Below are 17,112 nucleotides of genomic sequence, written 5' to 3' on the forward strand. Positions count from 1 at the left end.
CCAGCTCTTGACTTCAGTTCAGGCCACAAGCTCATGGTTTGTGGAACCAGGCCCCATGTCAGGCTCTGCACCAACGGTGTGGAGCCTGCTTGGGATTCTCTCTCTCCCTCCCTCCCTGTGACCTTCCCCAGCTCATGCTCTCTCTCTCAAAATAAATATTTAAAAAATGATAAAGGGGCGCCTGGGTGGCTCAGTCAGTGGCGCGTCTGACTTCAGCTCAGGTCATGATCTCACGGTTCATGGGTTCGAGCCACGCATCGGGCTCTGTGCTGACAGCTCAGAGCCTGGAGCCTGCTTCGGATTCTGTGTCTCCCTTTCTCTCTCTGTTCCTCCCCCACTCATGCTCTGTCTCTCCCTCAATAATAAATAAACATTAAAAAAAATTTTTTTTAATAAAATAAAATAGAAAATGATAAAATTTAAAAAAATCAAAATCCCAGTTATGACATGCCTGCCTGCACAAATTCAAAATGTCTGGTCTGTTTCCATCTGTCTCACAAATTTCAAAACATTCCTTTTCAGGTAAGACACAGAAACAGAAGCTAAAGGGTAACCTATTATGCTATTATTTCCAACATTCGGCGCAGAGCACCTAGTCTGCCCAGACTGTGATGTGGAGAGAAGAGAGCAGACAGCACACGTAAGCAGGCTATTCTGGTGCTTTCAGACTCAAATGTGGGTCTTGTTTGCACCATCCAGTTCTATTTGTGCCTCTTTTGCCTCATACAATCCAACAAATTGATTCCAATACAGTAAAGTGCATCACATTATTTCTGAATCAAAAATTGGAAACCATCGAAACAGGAAAAGAGCTAACTAAATTATATAGCTACTAGAGGTTTTTAAAGAATATTAATGATATGGAAAATGTTCATGATTTGTTAGGTAACGAGCAAGACACAAAACCCTAGAGGAGATCAAATTCACTTAAAAGTTGTAACATACACCTGTATGTCTGAATTATATACATATTTATAGCCCAGCAGCTCAGGTGCCTAAGACTTGGACAGCATTTTCTTTTTTAAGATTTTTTATGTTTTTAAAGTAATCTTCACGTGGGACTCAAATTCACAACCCGAAGATCAAGAGTCGAGTGCTCTACCAGCTGAACCCGCCAGGCATCCTACTGGCAGCATTTTTAATCGATGTATGATGCAACGCTCCAAACATCAAAGACTACTTGACTGCAGCACACTGGGGCTTAGAACGCAGAGACTGTGCTAAGAGGAAGAGCACAAGAATGCTAGATCCACTAAGGGAGGATGAGCCTCCTGATAGGGGAGCCTTCGACAGGGAAACAGGAAGGCCAGGATGCCAGAAAGTACACACTGATTTAGCTGCTTTACTTTTCTTTGCAATCCTACTTTACCACATTTTCAATAATCTTCACTACTCAACAGAATATTGGGCCTAAAGTAGGATTTAGAAATCTAAGGGGAATTCATAGAGTACTACTACTAAAAGGAACAAAACCAAGCTAGCTTCCTCCCAAACAAAGCACTACCCCTCTGTCACCACCCATATGAAGGGCTCCATCATGCCATCACTAAAATGAAACACACTTATAAAATCATAGATTTATATTTTTGCCATTTATTTTTAAAATCTTATTCAAAATATTAAATAATACAATTTCAGATATGAAAAATTACTGCCATAAAACAGTTCAGGTATATTTCCATTGTGCTGCCCTTCCTTATCAGGACAGTAAATTGTCCACCTGAAAGAAATGGTGGACTGCCCCGCTTCTTCCATCTTTACACAAAGCTCATGCCCACTGGCTCACCCAGACTTTCTGAGTGGGTGTTTAACATATATTAGGGGTTATGTTTTCTACAAAGTTGCAGTGACACTTGTAAGTCAACCATGGTTCAAATCACATATGTACATATTGACCAATTCTTTATTATAGAAAGACAGGGTAAAACAAATTACAGTAAATAATTTCCAGTTGCTGTGAAAAACAAAACAGAAGAAAATAAAACAAGTACAGGGGGAGAAAAAGTCAGTGCACACATATACCCTCTATGTATACAAACAACTTCATTCAGGTATAATTTTAATTTGAAAGGCCTAGATACAGAATTACTTAAGTGATAATGACCCCTAAAATTTATTCAAACTTACTATAAAGTAATAGACAACATGAAAAAATCTGATAGAATTTTAAACTCTGCTCCTTGCTTGGAAGCTTGGAGGAACCCGTGCTACAATCAATTGCTGACTGAAAGCAACTGTATGTGTTTTTAATATTTTGCCACAATTTCTACCTCTAAATTTAATTCAGTAATTTAAGCCAAAATATGGTATCTCTATAACATTTTATCTATATCCACTGCAAACTGCAGAGTCTCTATATTGCCAGAATTTCTAGAGACATTTATTAATATGTTACCTAAAACTGTGGTCAGATTGAGCATTATCATTATCTTAAGTTATGTTTAAATCATCCAAAAATATCCAAAGCGATTTTCCTGGAAGAAAAAATGTTACTTATATGCCAAGCGCTATTATACGCATCCTTGTACATTAACAGTTTGGGATCACAAAATGTGTGCTTATAAAACAGTATTTGGATGGCAGAAAGAGAATCAGAGCCAGCAGTACCAGATATGTTAGGATTTAGTTACAAGGTTGGGATCTTGTAAAACTAGTATTACTAACACTTCCAGAAGAAGAACAATAAAGAAATCTAAAACAAAACTAATAATAATGCTTAGCTCCACATTCTGGACACCTGATTGAATTTACCTCTAAATGTGTAGATAAAAAATTATATACTCCTTGTTTGTGACATTTCATTTCGAAAGCACCAAGGCAAAATAAAGAGAGACCCACCTCTCATTTAAGTACCAACTGCCTATGGCAAACATCTGCACAATATTATATAAAAAAGTCAAGCAAATAAAATTACATAATAAGCAAACTCAAATCACAGTGCTTTAAAAAATATAATCATTGGTAATCTTCAGCGAAGGCATTGCCTCATTAACATTCTGGTCTAGACGATGATATTCCACTGTTTTGGAACAAAGACCATCACGCCATTTCCTACTCTGAACCAGAAGGAAAATCTGGAAAAGAACAAAATAAATTAGATGTGGAAAAAACAAAGTGGAGGATATGCTAAAAATATGTATAACAAGTGCACTCTCCCTCTCTCCTAGTTTCCTAAATATGGAAAATAAAATAACAACAAAAGGACTGTATTTTTCATCTTGTAAACAAAGTTAAACAGTGCTTCTCAAATTTTATGTACAGAGTGCTTGCTGAAGACTGATTCCTGGGTTCTATCTGCAGAGATGAGTTAGTAGATCACAGTGGAGCCCAGGAGCCCACTTGTTGGCCCAACATTCAACACTGGGTTAGAGTATCACTGGCACTCAAAATAAACATGTAGAGGTGCCTGGGTGGCTCAGTCAGTTAAGCCTCTGACTTTGGCTCAAGTCATGATCTCACAGTTCACGGGTTCAAGCCCCACATCGGGCTCTGTGCTGACAGCTCAGAGCCTGGAGCCTGCTTCGGATTCTGTCTCCCTCACTCTCTGCCCGTCTCCCACTTGCTCTCTCTCTCTCTCTCTCAACAATAAACAAATATTTAAAAAATGATAATAAAATAAACATATAATACCTTTATAACAAGGAAAAAGTTATTAAAATATCATTATTTAATATCATTATTTAATTAAGTTCAAAACTTAATTAAAACTATTAAATTAACAACCTTTCTCCACATGTATTCCCACTGAAGTAGCAATGCTAACTTAAGACCTAAGTGGTTTTTTTTTTTTTTTAAAACCACTGGGCTTTGGATTTGTTCATTAAAAAACAATTTGACTTCTTTTTCAGAAGCATACAAGGTAAAGCATTCTAATTTGTAAAAATACACCAGAGATTTATATTGATTAGACATCTTGATATTTTACCATCAATTTAAACTTGACTAAAAAAGAAAAAAATTCTGAATCATCAAAAATATTTGTAAGAAATATAACAGAGATAATAAAGGACAAATAGAGGGGATGCAAACCCCAAACTTACCTTCCTTTTGTTGTGATATGTAATGTAAACAACAGCAATACAAAAAGCAAAAATAATAAGATGAAAAAAGAAATGGCTATCTTCCTCTTCAATATTTGAGGATGGGGTCTTAAAAGATCTCACTGACTGTTCAATTTCCATGTAGTTCCTGTTTTCTTCCAGAGCTTCACTGGACTCATCGTCCCTGGGGCTGGTGGTCCAGTCATAGTCTGGTTCTCCATAGTCTCCATTGTCCAGAGTGTCTTTGGCGGTAGATGGAGAACTATTGAGCGTAAGAAGATCCTCCTCCTCTATGCTGGGATCTTCATTGTTATCTGCCTCCTCTTGAGACAGGGAAGTAGTAGGTGAGGGATGAGGGGCCACAGATGCCCCTCCACCTTTCTCTGTACTAGTTGTGGGACGGAGAGTGGTGCTGATTTGGGAGACAGAAAGTTTGGTTTGGTTTTCATGTGTTAAAGCACTCATATTTGGAGCAGAGACATCTGGCTGGAGTACAGTTTGGCTCAGCAAATCAGTCTGTGGTACAGCTAAAATGGTGAATAAAAAACATTAAACTGAAATCTCCAACTTTATCTCCATCAAGCTAGAAGCATATTTGCCTAAATTTTTTGCTAAGCATTTTTTTGCCAAATCCCTCTTTCTCTTGAGAATTTGTTAATAAGTCTCAACAGCCAGCGATCAGTCACATTTCTTCTTAGTCAATTATTGATCAGATAATAACTCTTTAGCCAGAAAGTAACAACTACATTACACAGCCTGTCACAGAAAGAAAAAGAATAGAGAGGGATGACTTTAGGTCACAATGGTGAAATCCACACAAAGTTGTTATGCATCCCCTGTTTTCATTTCACAAAGAGGTTGGACTTCAGTAATCCTTGCCTAGACTGCACCTCATCCCAGAACAGAAAAATCGGTGGCTGATCCTAGCTCAAGTAGGTCACAAACCAGATATGGAATGTGAGCCTAAATATTTCCAACACAACAAATTTAAGAGAAGCTATAAGCAAGCTGTAGGTAGCATTTCTAAATGATACTAGAACCAGAACACTTCCTCTCCCAATTTTTTTTTTTTTTTTAAGTATTCTTTGGAAGGACTAAGGGAAAACTCCTAAAAGGGAAAAAATGGAAATTGGAAACTTGAAAACTAAGTGTGAACTAGACTTTTCACGATTGGGGAAGGCAATCCAGGTATGGGAATAACACCAAATATATACAAGCTCTTATTTCCCTGTACTCCTACCCACTCAGTGTGGTTTACTTAAGTAGTTTAAATTATTTAGAGAAGTAACTCTACACAGCAAAAGTTTAGAAGAATCCCTGCTGAAATTTAACAGTGTCTCTAATTTATAAGCTAATGTAATATCTGTTGAAGAACTTCAAGAATATCCATTATACTTGTAAAAAAGAAAAAAAATGGGGGGGTGGCACCTGGGTGGCTCAGTCGGTTAAGTGTACAACTTCAGCTCAGGTCACGGTCTGGTGGTTTGTGCATTCGAGCCCTGCGTCAGGCTCTGTGCTGACAGCTCAAAGCCTGCAGCCTGTTTCAGATTGTGTGTCTCCTCCTGTCTCTGCCCCTCCCTTGCTCATACTCTGTCTCTATCTCTCAGTAATAAAATAAATGTTAAAAAATTTAAAAAAAAAAAGAATGGTCACGTGAGATCTAAAAATACACAGATACTATTTTAACATCTATCAAATTATAGTAAAATATTTTATAGGGGTAAAATTAAACCAAATAATTCCTGGGCTTTCACAAACATGTGCATGCACATAAATTAAGAATCTAACAGACCACTCTCTGTTCGAACATGTAATACCTGAATACATGAATACACTCTGGTTTGTGTATCATAGATGACACCTATTTTGTATAGAAAAAATAAATAGCTAGTGTCAACTGGACTGAATGGAATCTCTTAGAAAAAATAATTTAATAAATTGGTAAAAAAAAATGAGTAAATTAGTAACACTCTCTTAAATATTTCCAACAATTGATTCCTTGAAACTTTCCAGTAGAAGAAAGAAACAGGGCCTATAAGTGAGTACATTATTCAGAAAATTATTAACAGGAATTTGTTAAAATAATTTTTACATTTGTCACTTCAAATAAGTTATGATTCAGACATTTACAAATTATTATTTCTCTGGTATATTTAACTTTCCTGCCAAAGTTGGTGAAAATATGATTTAAAATATAATTTTTTTAAGTTGGGAGCGAACTAACTAACCTTGACTTTTTTTAAAAAATCGTTTTTCTATACATCACTTTAAAAAAAATTTTTTTTTAATGTTTATTTATTTTTGAGACAGAGAGAGACAGAGCATGAATGGGGGAGGGTCAGAGAGAGGGAGACACAGAATCCGAAACAGGCTCCAGGCTCTGAGCTGTCAGCACAGAGCCCGACGCGGGGCTCTAACTCACGGACCGCGAGATCATGAGCCGAGCCGAAGTCCGCCCGCTTAACCGACTGAGCCACCCAGGCGCCCCTTTTTATAATAATCATGTATAGTGCTCGCTTCGGCAGCACATAGACTAATATAGAATTATCATGTATATCTAAAGGACACAAGCTGATAAGGGTGGCAGTGATTATAATTCTCCCCACCTCCTACCCATCTCCATGTCTAGAAACCCATCCACTATGCACTCTAGAATTCAGTCAAGTATCAGCAAATCCCTTCCTTTATCCTTCACTTTGTTGTGATAACTGAAACCTGGCTCTCCCTTAAAGATACACTTTCCCTGAAGCCCTTTTAATTAATAGCTGTTTTTTCACCCACATCCTTGCACCACTGAGTTTGGAAAAGGGGGGAAACTGTTCTGGGGTGGGGCACGGGGTGTGTGGGGGCGGGGGAACCTTCCAGACTATTCTCCCTTTCCCCTCCCTAAATGCACCAGCCTTGATTCTCCTATCATCAGCTATCACCCACTAACCTTTGTCCACCAACTCCCGGTCACAGTTCCTATTCTTCTGGCTCTAGAGTTCATGCTACCCAGGTGCTCCTGTCTTGATTTCAAATCCTTGCCCCCTCTTCTGATGACCAGCCCTCCCCCTTACCTTAACCTGTCACACCATGGTCACTATCATCACAACTCTTCCATAATCTCAATTTCATGCATCCTCCTACTTGCTGACATAACCACCTATCCTTCTAATTCATTCCCTGGTATCCTGAATCTATCAGGACCTACAGTTCTGATTCTACCATCTTTTCAGTCCCTCATGGCCACCATCCCACCCTTGCCCAATATCTTTGCCCTCCCTCTTTACCCAGATTCAATTTTATATTCAGCATTATGCATCCCTTACATACACCTCCAATCCCCATCCCCTTGCTCACTTTGTTCCACTCACTTGGCAAGGCTACATCCCAAGTAAAATCAAACTCTCTGACCACTCCCTGTTGCACCAACTGGCTGAACTTGGCTGGAAATAAATACAAAACCATGTCACCATTTTTATTTCATTTTAAATTCAATGCCAAACATTCAAGTGTATGTGTAATGCTACTGGCAATTATACTGTATTTTTCTAGTCCATTCACCCTCTTGCTCCCTTAGGAGACCATTCACAAGTTCCTCTGTTCTCCCAACACCTTCTCTGTTGTCCTCGTTTTCACTGGCATCACTTCCTAACTTCTCAGAGAAAAAGGAAGCCATGAGAAGAGAACTTCCATGAATTACCAGAACTCTAGACTCATAAATCCACTGCTACTTGACATCTCCTCTTGATGTCTGACATTCAAATTAACATATTCAAAATGAATTCTTACTTTGGCTTCTAGGAAGATTGAGTAGAAAACTTTTCCCTATTTCTCCAGTGAAAAAACTAACTCTGCATATTATATGTAAAATAGCTTAAGAAGACTGAAAGGTGGAGAGAATACAGCAGAATGGTTAGAGACCTCAAGATTTGAGAAACAACCTAGTAGTGACTTTCCTGGATTTTCTTTTTACCTCATATATTCTAGACTTGTACCTAAAGAAGACAGCAACCTGGAAACGGCAAGGAGTATGGACAAAAACATGCCATCCCCTCCCCCCAAAAAAGCTCTCTCTCTAAAAGATCAGGAGAGACGCAGCCTCGTAAGAAAGAAAACTTCTAGACAATGACTGCTCTACTCGAGGCAAACACCCACAAAAAAACAAAAAACAAAAAACAAAAAAAAACTGTGGCTCTGCTCACATCCACACCAACAAAGGCCAAGTAGAAAGCCTAGATTTCCACCCTCAGCAGGCTGTAATAAGGTGCCTCTTCCCCTCCACAATAATGTTGTCAGAAGAGGCCTAAAGGAGAGTCAAGACTTTAACCATCACCCAATAGTAAAGAGGCCACTCCCACCACTATGTAAGTACAGGCCATCAGTGGAGACAGAACTCCCATTCTTGCCTAGAAGTAACAAGAAGACTACCACTCTTTGGGTGACAACAGCGATCAAATGGAGACTCCAGATTCCTACCTCTACCCGACAATAATGTGCAGTAATTCCCTCCTCCCCTGCCAGAGTTATGTCATAAAAAGCTAACCAAAAGAGAAAGTTTAAATAAGAACAGAGTCTTGAAAATACAAACTACTACAACTCACTCAGTATGAAATACATCATTTGAATACCCCTATTATCATTAAGGAAACTGAATCCTTAATTTTAAAATTCCCAAAAAATTAATCTCCAGGCTCAGATGGTTTCATTGCGAATCCTACCAAATGTTTAAAGAAGAATTCTCACCAATTCTACAGAATCTCCTCCAGAGAATAGGAGGGAACATTGTTCAATTCATTTTATGAAGCTAGTATTATTATCCTGATACCAAAACCAAAAGCCCTACAGAAAAAGAAAACTACAGACTGGTATTTTTCATGAAAATAGCTGCAAAAGTCCTTAGGAAAATATTAGCAAATAGAAACCAGTAATACATAAAAAGAATGATATTCCATGAACAGTGAGGGTTATTCCAGCAATGCAAAGCTGATTCAATATTCAAAAATCAATCAATGCAATCCACCATATTAAGCTAAATGAACCTTCATGTAAGTCTCATATCTTCTACAAAACTTAACTAAAAATGGAACATGGTGGAACCTGGTGGCTCAGTCAATGAAGCATGTGACTCTTGAAGTCGGGGTCATATGTTCAAGCCCCACAGCGGGTGTACAGATTACTTAAAAAATAATAATAGTAATAATTACTAAATAAATAAAAATAAAAGTGGATCACAAATTTAAATGTAAAATGCAAAACTATAAAACTTGTAGAAAAAGACAAAGGAAAATATCTATGGAATCCAGGACTAAGCACAAATTTGTAGACCTGACACCAAAAACACAATACATAAAAGAAAAAAAACCCATAAATTGGATTCTATCAAAATGAAAAACTTTTGCTCCATGGAAAGACTTTCATGGGAGGATGAAAAGATAAGCTACACAATGGGAGAAATATTTGTAAGCCCCAACCCAACAAAGGAAGAGTATCCAGAACACATAAAGAAATCTGAAAACTTGAGGTGCCTGGGTGGCTCAGTTGGTTAAGTGTCCGACTTCAGCTCAGGTCATAATCTCCCAGTTCGTGAGTTCCAGCCCCGCCTCGGGCTTTGTGCTGACAGCTCAGAGCCTGGAACTTGCTTCGGATTCTGTGTCTCCCTCTCTCTCTGCCCCTCCCTTGCTCCCACTCTGTCTCTCTCATTCTCTCTCTCTCAAAAATAAACATTAAAATTTAAAAAAAAAAAAAGAAATCTGAAAGCTCAAAAATGAAAAAGGAAACAATCCAATTAGAAAACAGGCAACAGACACAAAGGCACATTTCACTGAAGAGAATATACAGATGGCAAATAAGCACATGAAAAGGTATTAGCCACTAAGGAAACACAAATTAAAACCACAATAAAGCTATCACTACACAACTATCAGAATGACAGTAAAATAAAAAGTAATGACAACACCAAATATTGGCAAAGATGCAGGTAAGCTAGATCATTTCTATGTTGCTGGTGGTAACACAAAATAGGACAACTATGCCAGAAAACACGTTGGCAGTTTCTTTTTTTTTTTTTAATGTTTTTATTTATTTTTGAGACAGAGACAGAGCATGAGCAGGGGAGGGGCAGAGAGAGAGGGAAACACAAAATCGAAAGCAGGCTCCAGGCTCTGAGCTGTCAGCACAGAGCCCAACGTGGGGCTCGAACTCACGAGCTGTGAGATCATGACCTGAGCCGAAGTCGGACACTCAACCGACTGAGCCACCCAGGTGTCCCAGTTTGACATTTTCTTAAAAAACTAAGTATCTAACTACCACATGACCCAGCAATTGCACACCTGAACATTTATCCCAAAGAAATGAAATCTTAGGATCACACAAAAAATCTGTACATGAATGTTTACTTCATATTAATCATAACACTCAAAAACTGGAAACAACCTAGACATCCTTCAAAGGATGAATGGTTAAACAAAGTGTAGTGTGGCTACATGATAATGGAATATTACTCAGCAATTAAGAAAAAAAAAACTATTGACACATGAAACAACTTGATGAATCTCCAGAGAATTATGCTAGGTAAAAAAAGCCAAGTCCAAAAAGTTATATACCATATGATTTCATTTATATCACATTCCCAAAATGACAAAATTAAAGAAATAAATAACAGATTAGTGGTTGCCAGGATTTCAGGAGGGAGTAGGGAAAGGAAGGACATGGGAGTGACTATAAAAGGGCAACATGAGAGGTTGATGGAAATGCTCTTTATCTTGACTAGCAATGTCAGTGTCCTGACTATGATACTGTACTACAGTTTCTTAAGATGTAACCACTAGGGAAAATGAGTAAAGGGTATACAGGATCTGTATTATTTCTTACAATTGCAAGTAAATCTACAATTATTTCAAAATAAAGAGTTTTAAGAAATGAATTTTACTTCCCACACAAAAAGAAAAAAAAAAAACTTGCTCTACCTCCAGTCCATATTTCAGTTAGTGGCAATTCCTTTTTTCTAGTTACTGAAGAAAAAACCCTGTAATCATTATGTTCTTAATATCCCACAACAAATCTGCTACCCTACCTTCAAAGTGTATTAAAATTTAAAGACTTTTCACCTTGTAACTGGTACTGCCTAGTCCAAGCCACTATCATCTTACCTGGCGTATTACGGTAGCCTTCTAACTAATCTGCCTGCTTCTACCCTAACTCCTACTGTCCACTCTCAACACAACAGCTCGAGTCATCATCACATTTGAGAATGTGATATAAGTTCAATGTGATTAAGTTTGATGTTGCTCCTCTGCTTAAAACCCTCTGAGAGCTCTCCATCTCTCAAAAGTGAAATTCCAAGTCTTTGTAATAGCCTACAAGATCCTACAGGATCTGGAGCCTCAATCTTATCTCTTACTTATCTCCCAAACTCCTCTATTCCTGTTGCCTACTTAACAGATAGCAATCAATGTTTATAGAATATGCTTTTGACCCAATTCTCACCACAAACCCTACACCACTTCTCAAGTAGGATCTTTGCACCTATCACACCCTCTGAAAAGCCTTTCCCATAGTTTCAGCCAGGAAAAACCCACTCATTCTTCTAAGGGTATCGTCAATGTTAACCCATTTGTTGTTGTAACTCCAAAACCTAGCACCAAGTAGGAGCAGAATTAGTAAGTATTGTTCAAAGAGTAAAAACTTGGAAGTAATACACAGAAAACAAATGAAAAATCCATCTGAAACATTTGATGCAAATTAGATCAACCTCCTAGACCTCCACTCCTTCAAATCACAGAATATGATCTAGTCAGAAATGAAGGGTATGCAGAACAAAGTGAGAACTCTGACTTTACGGATTTAATTGTTGAGCTTCTACAATCATATACAGTACTTTAGACTTCTAAATGTTCCATTTCTGTCCTTTCCTATTTGATATTACCTCCCTCATTAAAACATTTTAAAAATAACTTTCTACATTTAATTCTCTTCTATGGGTCCCTTTAAAAAACTGTCTTAATGGCCTGGCAAGACTTAATCAGAAGGTGATCATCCAGTGATCCAAAATAATGCGTATATTAATTTTTTTTAGATTTTGTCAAAATAAAAATGTAGAACCTTAAAATCCTTTCAGATTGCCAGGAATGTACCTGAGAACTGAAATTTTAACAAACCTAATATGGAACAAGTTTAAATACATCTAATGGAGTAACTTCCTAACTTTCTATGCTTATTTGAAGTTTGGGACTCAACATCTCCTATCTAGACTATAAGTTTCATATTATAAGAGTAATTACTTTGAAATCACACTACTCCAAGGCATGCTTACAAAAACCACTTACACTACCCAAACCTTTACAAATGCTATGCTGTACTAAAATGTAGCTGCTTCCCCCTTAGAAGCATATATGTTAGTTTACATTTAAATTATTTTCAGTAGGGAATAATATGAATTTTAAACTGACATTAAGACTTAATAAAAAAGAAAAAGATTACCTAAAATGTCCCAGTATGATTGGAACAATATTTATGAGGGTCTAATAAGTAAAAACAAAGACAAGAAGACACCTTAATACTCCAAACTACCCCCTCACTTGCCCCTCTCCACAAGATTTCCAACCATCTCTTAAAGGGAAAAGTTCTTCCTGCAACTACAGTTACCAGCTACATATCCTTCAGGCTGTATGTCTTTAGCATTTCAGTAAGAAATATAAATGTTCAAATGTTAGTTGTTTTCTTAAATGATTAAATAACCAAAACAATTATGCTACATAAGTACTTTAGGAACAGGAATATCTGCACCGATCAGAGAAATCCTAGTTATATTTTAGTCATTATTAAAGAGCTTTGGGAAAATGGACCTCAGTTCTTCCCCACAGACTTACAAATGCTTCTGGGACAGTGGATGCCCCACCCTCAGTGCTGCTGAGGAAACCTAAGGAAGTAACCAGAGCACTATAGCAGAGAAACGTGTAGCTAGACAGCCCCTGTTGGCAAATAAGAAAATTGCTATCCCATTCACCATGTTTTTCATCTGAAAACTCAAAAAAGATTTAAGGAAAAAAGCAGGACCGTGTCTTGGCCTGAAAGAAGAGATTACTAAATAAAATATTGCTTAATCATTACAAATTCTTATTAATAGATTTGTTCCCCCGAAGTCTCAAGCCCTAGTTTAAAGATTTATTTCCTGATAAAGGCTTCAATATCTTCATTCACAATGTAACATTTCTAAGAAAAGAAATATTTAATCATGCAGCATTATTTACAAAAGCCAAGATATGGGGACTCCTGGATGGGTCAGTCAGATGAGCATCCAACCCTTGATTTCAACTCAGGTCATGATCCCAGGGTCATGGGCTAGAGTCCCACATCGAGCTCTACACTGAGCATGAAGCCAGCTTAAGATTCTCTCTCTCCCTCTTCCCCTCTGCCCCACTCATGCTCTCTCTCTCTCTCTAAAAATAATCATAGCCAAGATATGGAAACAACCTAAATGCCCATGGATAGATGAACACATAAAGAATATGTGGTGTATATATATATATATACAAGAGAATATTACTCAGCCACACACACCCAAAATGAAATTTTGTGACAACATGGATGGACCTTGAAGGCATTATGCTAAGTGAAATAAGTCAGAGAAAGACAAATATCATATGATTTCACTTATATGTGGAGTCCAGAAAAAATCAAAACAAAACAAACAAGCAAACAAACAAGCCAACAAGAAGAGACGGGTGGTTGCTAGAGGGGAGTAGATAAGAGGTTGGCGAAATGGATGAAGAGCATCAAAAGGTACAAACTTCCAGTTACAAAATAAGTAAGTCATGACGATGTAATATAAAGCTTGGTGACTACAGTCAATACTACAGTAATGCATATTTGGAAGTGGCTAAGAGAGTAAATCTTTTTTTTTTTTTTTTTTTTTTTTTTTTTGGTTTTCTGGGTTTGGTTCTGCTCTATATCAAGATTTTTTTTTATTTATATATGAAATTTATTGTCAAATTGGTTTCCATACAACACCCAGTGCTCATCCCAAAAGGTGCCCTCCTCAATACCCATCACCCACCCTCTCCTCCCTCCCACCCCCCATCAACCCTCAGTTTCCTCTCAGTTCTCAACAGTCTCTTATGCTTTGGCTCTAAGAGAGTAAATCTTAACAGCCCTCATTACAAGAAAAAAAAATCTGTAACTCTGTATGGTGAATGGTAGAGTTGAGGTGGTGATCAGTTCCCAGTGTATACAAATATTGAACCATTATGCTGTACACCTAGGACTAACATAACGTAATATGCCAATCGTACCTCAATAAATAAAAACTTTCAAATAAAAAAATTTTAATTTTAAATCTTTTTTTTTAATTTTAAATAGAAGTTTTTAAATGTTTTAAATGAAATAATCAAATCCTACGACTCTATTAAAAATGAAGCAGTCTTGCCCAGCTAACCCAGGACACAGGGAACCATGTTTACAAAGAATCTCCCTTGTTGCATTCTCCCTCTCGTCCTCGTAAACCCCTCAGGAGCCCAAAGCCCCAGTATTCTGGCTCTTTACCAAGCACCAGAACCTCCCAGATCTGAGAGGTGAAGCACTACCTTAAGATAGCGTTTTCCCCTTCACTTTTGCTCTCCGAAATATTCCATCAGCTCAGTCTGGTCCCTGCCCCTGCCCACCTCGATCTTTACCACTTACCCGCCCGTTCTGGAAAAGCCCCACATTCCCCTGGCCCTGCCAGACCGCTGGGTACCTCCCCCCATCTAGGGAACGTCTCTAGACACCACACCTCCTAACCACGGCCATCTCCTCAGCATCTGTTCCCTCTGCCCCCTCATAACTCCTCCCTCCAAGCAATTTTGGAGACCCCCCCACCACCGCCACTCCCTGTGCAACGCATTCTTCGAGACTCTGTACATAACACCACCACTCCTCCCTCACGCCCATCTCCATACTCTGCTGCCCGGATTCCCACATCTCTCAACCCCGCATCTCGGGCCTCTCAGAAACCCCACCTCCTTAGACTCCATCAGACAGCCTACCCTCCCTCCTCGGTGCCTAGAGACCCTGCCCCATCTGGACATCGCCATCTGCTCAGGACACTCGGAAGCGCCCTTTCCCTGGCCGGGCCTGTCTCTCCGCCCGCGCGGCCCTCCCGCGCCCGCCCTGCCGCCGCGCCCACTTTACCACTGGACAAGGTGGCGGACGCAAGCAGGAGCGCCAGGACGAGCGGCTGCGCCAACCCTCCCGGGACCTGGAGGCCGGGCGAGTACCGCAGTTTCGCTTGCACGGTTCCCCTCATCCTCCTCAAGACAGCAGCGGCCATAACGGACTCCGCCGGGAGCCTGCGTTGTTGCTAGGCTCTACGTCATGACATCAGACACTGCGTAAGGCACCACAGCACGTACGTCCCAACGTGATGACGTCGCAGCCCAGAGGGGCGCTCCGGAACCCGGGTTAAAGAGGAAGGGTAGTGGGAGTTTCAGCGAAGGGTAGGTCTCGCCCCAGCCCCTTTCGGGTCGAGGTTGTAAAGTGAAAGATGTAGAGAGGTTCAGAGTGAGCCTCTCTCTGCCTGCCACGTGATGGGATACTATTACAGCTCATGAAAGTATTTTAAAACATTGAGGAGCTTTTGTTTTGTTTGTTCGTTTAGAGATTTTATTTGGGGGGCTCCTGGGGGGCTCAGTCGGTTAAGCCTCCGACTTCCAAGGGAGTCATGATCTCAGAGGTCGTGAGTTCCAGCCCTCCATCTGGCTGTCTCCTGTCAGCACAGAGCCCACTTTGGATCCTCTGTCTACTTTTCTCTCTGCCACTCCCTACCCCCACCCCGTCTCTCACAAAAATAAACTTTATTTTTATTTTTATTTTTATTTTTATTTTTATTTTTTAAGTAATCTCTACACCCAAAGTGGGGCTGGAACTCACAACCCTGAGATTAAGAGTTGTGTGGTCTAGGGGTGCCTGGGTGGCGCAGTCGGTTAAGCGTCCGACTTCAGCCAGGTCACGATCTCGCGCTCCGTGAGTTCGAGCCCCGCGTCAGGCTCTGGGCTGATGGCTCAGAGCCTGGAGCCTGTTTCCGATTCTGTGTCTCCCTCTCTCTCTGCCCCTCCCCCGTTCATGCTCTGTCTCTCTCTGTCCCAAAAATAAATAAACTTTGAAAAAAAAAAAAAAGAGTTGCGTGGTCTACACACTGAGCCAATCAGAGGCCCCTAAAATATTGTTAAAAGGAAGATCCAACTGGGTAATAGACTGGTCTGGAAGAGGAAGTAACCGCCTTCCCTCCCCCAAAGGCAACGGAAACACAGATGTTCACATTTGCCTATCTGGGTGGTGGAATTATAGGTAATGTTTTACTTTTTATCTTTTTCCTAACCATTTATTCCTTCAACAAATACTTAGCACCCTTTCATATTTCATTGTACAGCTGTTAACAATTCAAACCACATACCTTTGTGGAGTTTATTTTCTTGTGAAGAAGAGGATAGTGTAAGATATACACTATACAATGGGAAAGGTGTTATGGAGAAAAAGCAGGAAAGCAGGGTAGGAAGTAGGGTGCAAACAGCTTCCAGATTTCCTACAATAAGCTTCTGTTACTTTTTAAATTTAATCTTTAAAACCCCCAGCATATGAAAATGCAGATTTAGGAAGTTCCCTTATGGCCTTGGCACATGCTTTGGTCTGTATGTTCTGCAAATGTTTCTTAAATAAATGTCAGTAGGCTTAAAACCATGGAAGTTCCTTCCACTTGATTGATTTCCAGGAAAATCATTGTGGCATGAAGCAAGATATTTGTTGTACCCACAGTTTCACCACTCTGATCTCCATGATTCCCACAGAAGATTGCTGCTATCTTCCAGAGACAAAGCTGAGCTGCCCCCCTAAAGAGAGAAGGGCCCCTGTTCTCCTGAATCTTATTTCCCTTAACATTCATCTGGCCCCAGTGACAGCTCAGAAACACACAAACTCTGTGTTGTTAAGAAAACTAAGAGGTTATTCATGTCCATTTCCCTAAGCCCACCACAAGCCCAGAGAGACTGAATGGTGCCCTTATTGCAAACCTCCCAGGGTATCCAGGATACAAAGTCTTCCCAAATTCCCTTGGAGC

At 39.5% G+C, this 17,112-nt stretch overlaps 1 protein-coding gene across 2 annotated transcripts; it reads right to left on the reverse strand.

Annotated features, from left to right (window-relative positions):
- Window positions 1-1,573: 1,573 nt before the first annotated feature.
- On the reverse strand, window positions 1,574-15,378 carry CUNH5orf15 (chromosome unknown C5orf15 homolog). 2 transcript variants are annotated; one of them, XM_040444477.1, is made up of 4 exons: window positions 15,192-15,378; window positions 7,397-7,468; window positions 4,041-4,567; window positions 1,574-3,074 (listed from the first exon to the last, which is right to left on the reverse strand). In XM_040444477.1, the coding sequence occupies exons 1-4, from the start codon at window positions 15,328-15,330 to the stop codon at window positions 2,943-2,945; spliced, it is 870 nt and encodes a 289-aa protein (XP_040300411.1). In that variant the 5' UTR covers window positions 15,331-15,378; the 3' UTR covers window positions 1,574-2,942. The 2 variants fall into 2 exon arrangements, with proteins under 2 accessions (XP_040300411.1, XP_040300413.1); XM_040444479.1 differs by lacking the exon at window positions 7,397-7,468 and having other exon boundaries at window positions 15,192-15,375.
- Between the last annotated feature and the right edge of the window lie 1,734 nt (window positions 15,379-17,112).

Source organism: Herpailurus yagouaroundi, unplaced genomic scaffold, assembly GCF_014898765.1.
Source record: "Herpailurus yagouaroundi ecotype Mexico unplaced genomic scaffold, PumYag 192, whole genome shotgun sequence".
NCBI classification, from domain to species: Eukaryota; Metazoa; Chordata; class Mammalia; order Carnivora; family Felidae; genus Herpailurus; species Herpailurus yagouaroundi.

Excerpts from the sequence above, each read along its gene's own strand:
- CUNH5orf15 (XM_040444477.1), bottom strand. The coding sequence starts at position 15,330 with ATGGCCGCTGCTGTCTTGAGGAGGATGAGGGGAACCGTGCAAGCGAAA. Across the intron at positions 7,469-15,191 it reads GTCCGCCACCTTGTCCAGTG|CCAAGTTCAGCCAGTTGGTG; the intron begins GTAAAGTGGGCG and ends ATTTATTTCCAG. Across the intron at positions 3,075-4,040 it reads CATATCACAACAAAAGGAAG|ATTTTCCTTCTGGTTCAGAG; the intron begins GTAAGTTTGGGG and ends GTTCTTTTCCAG.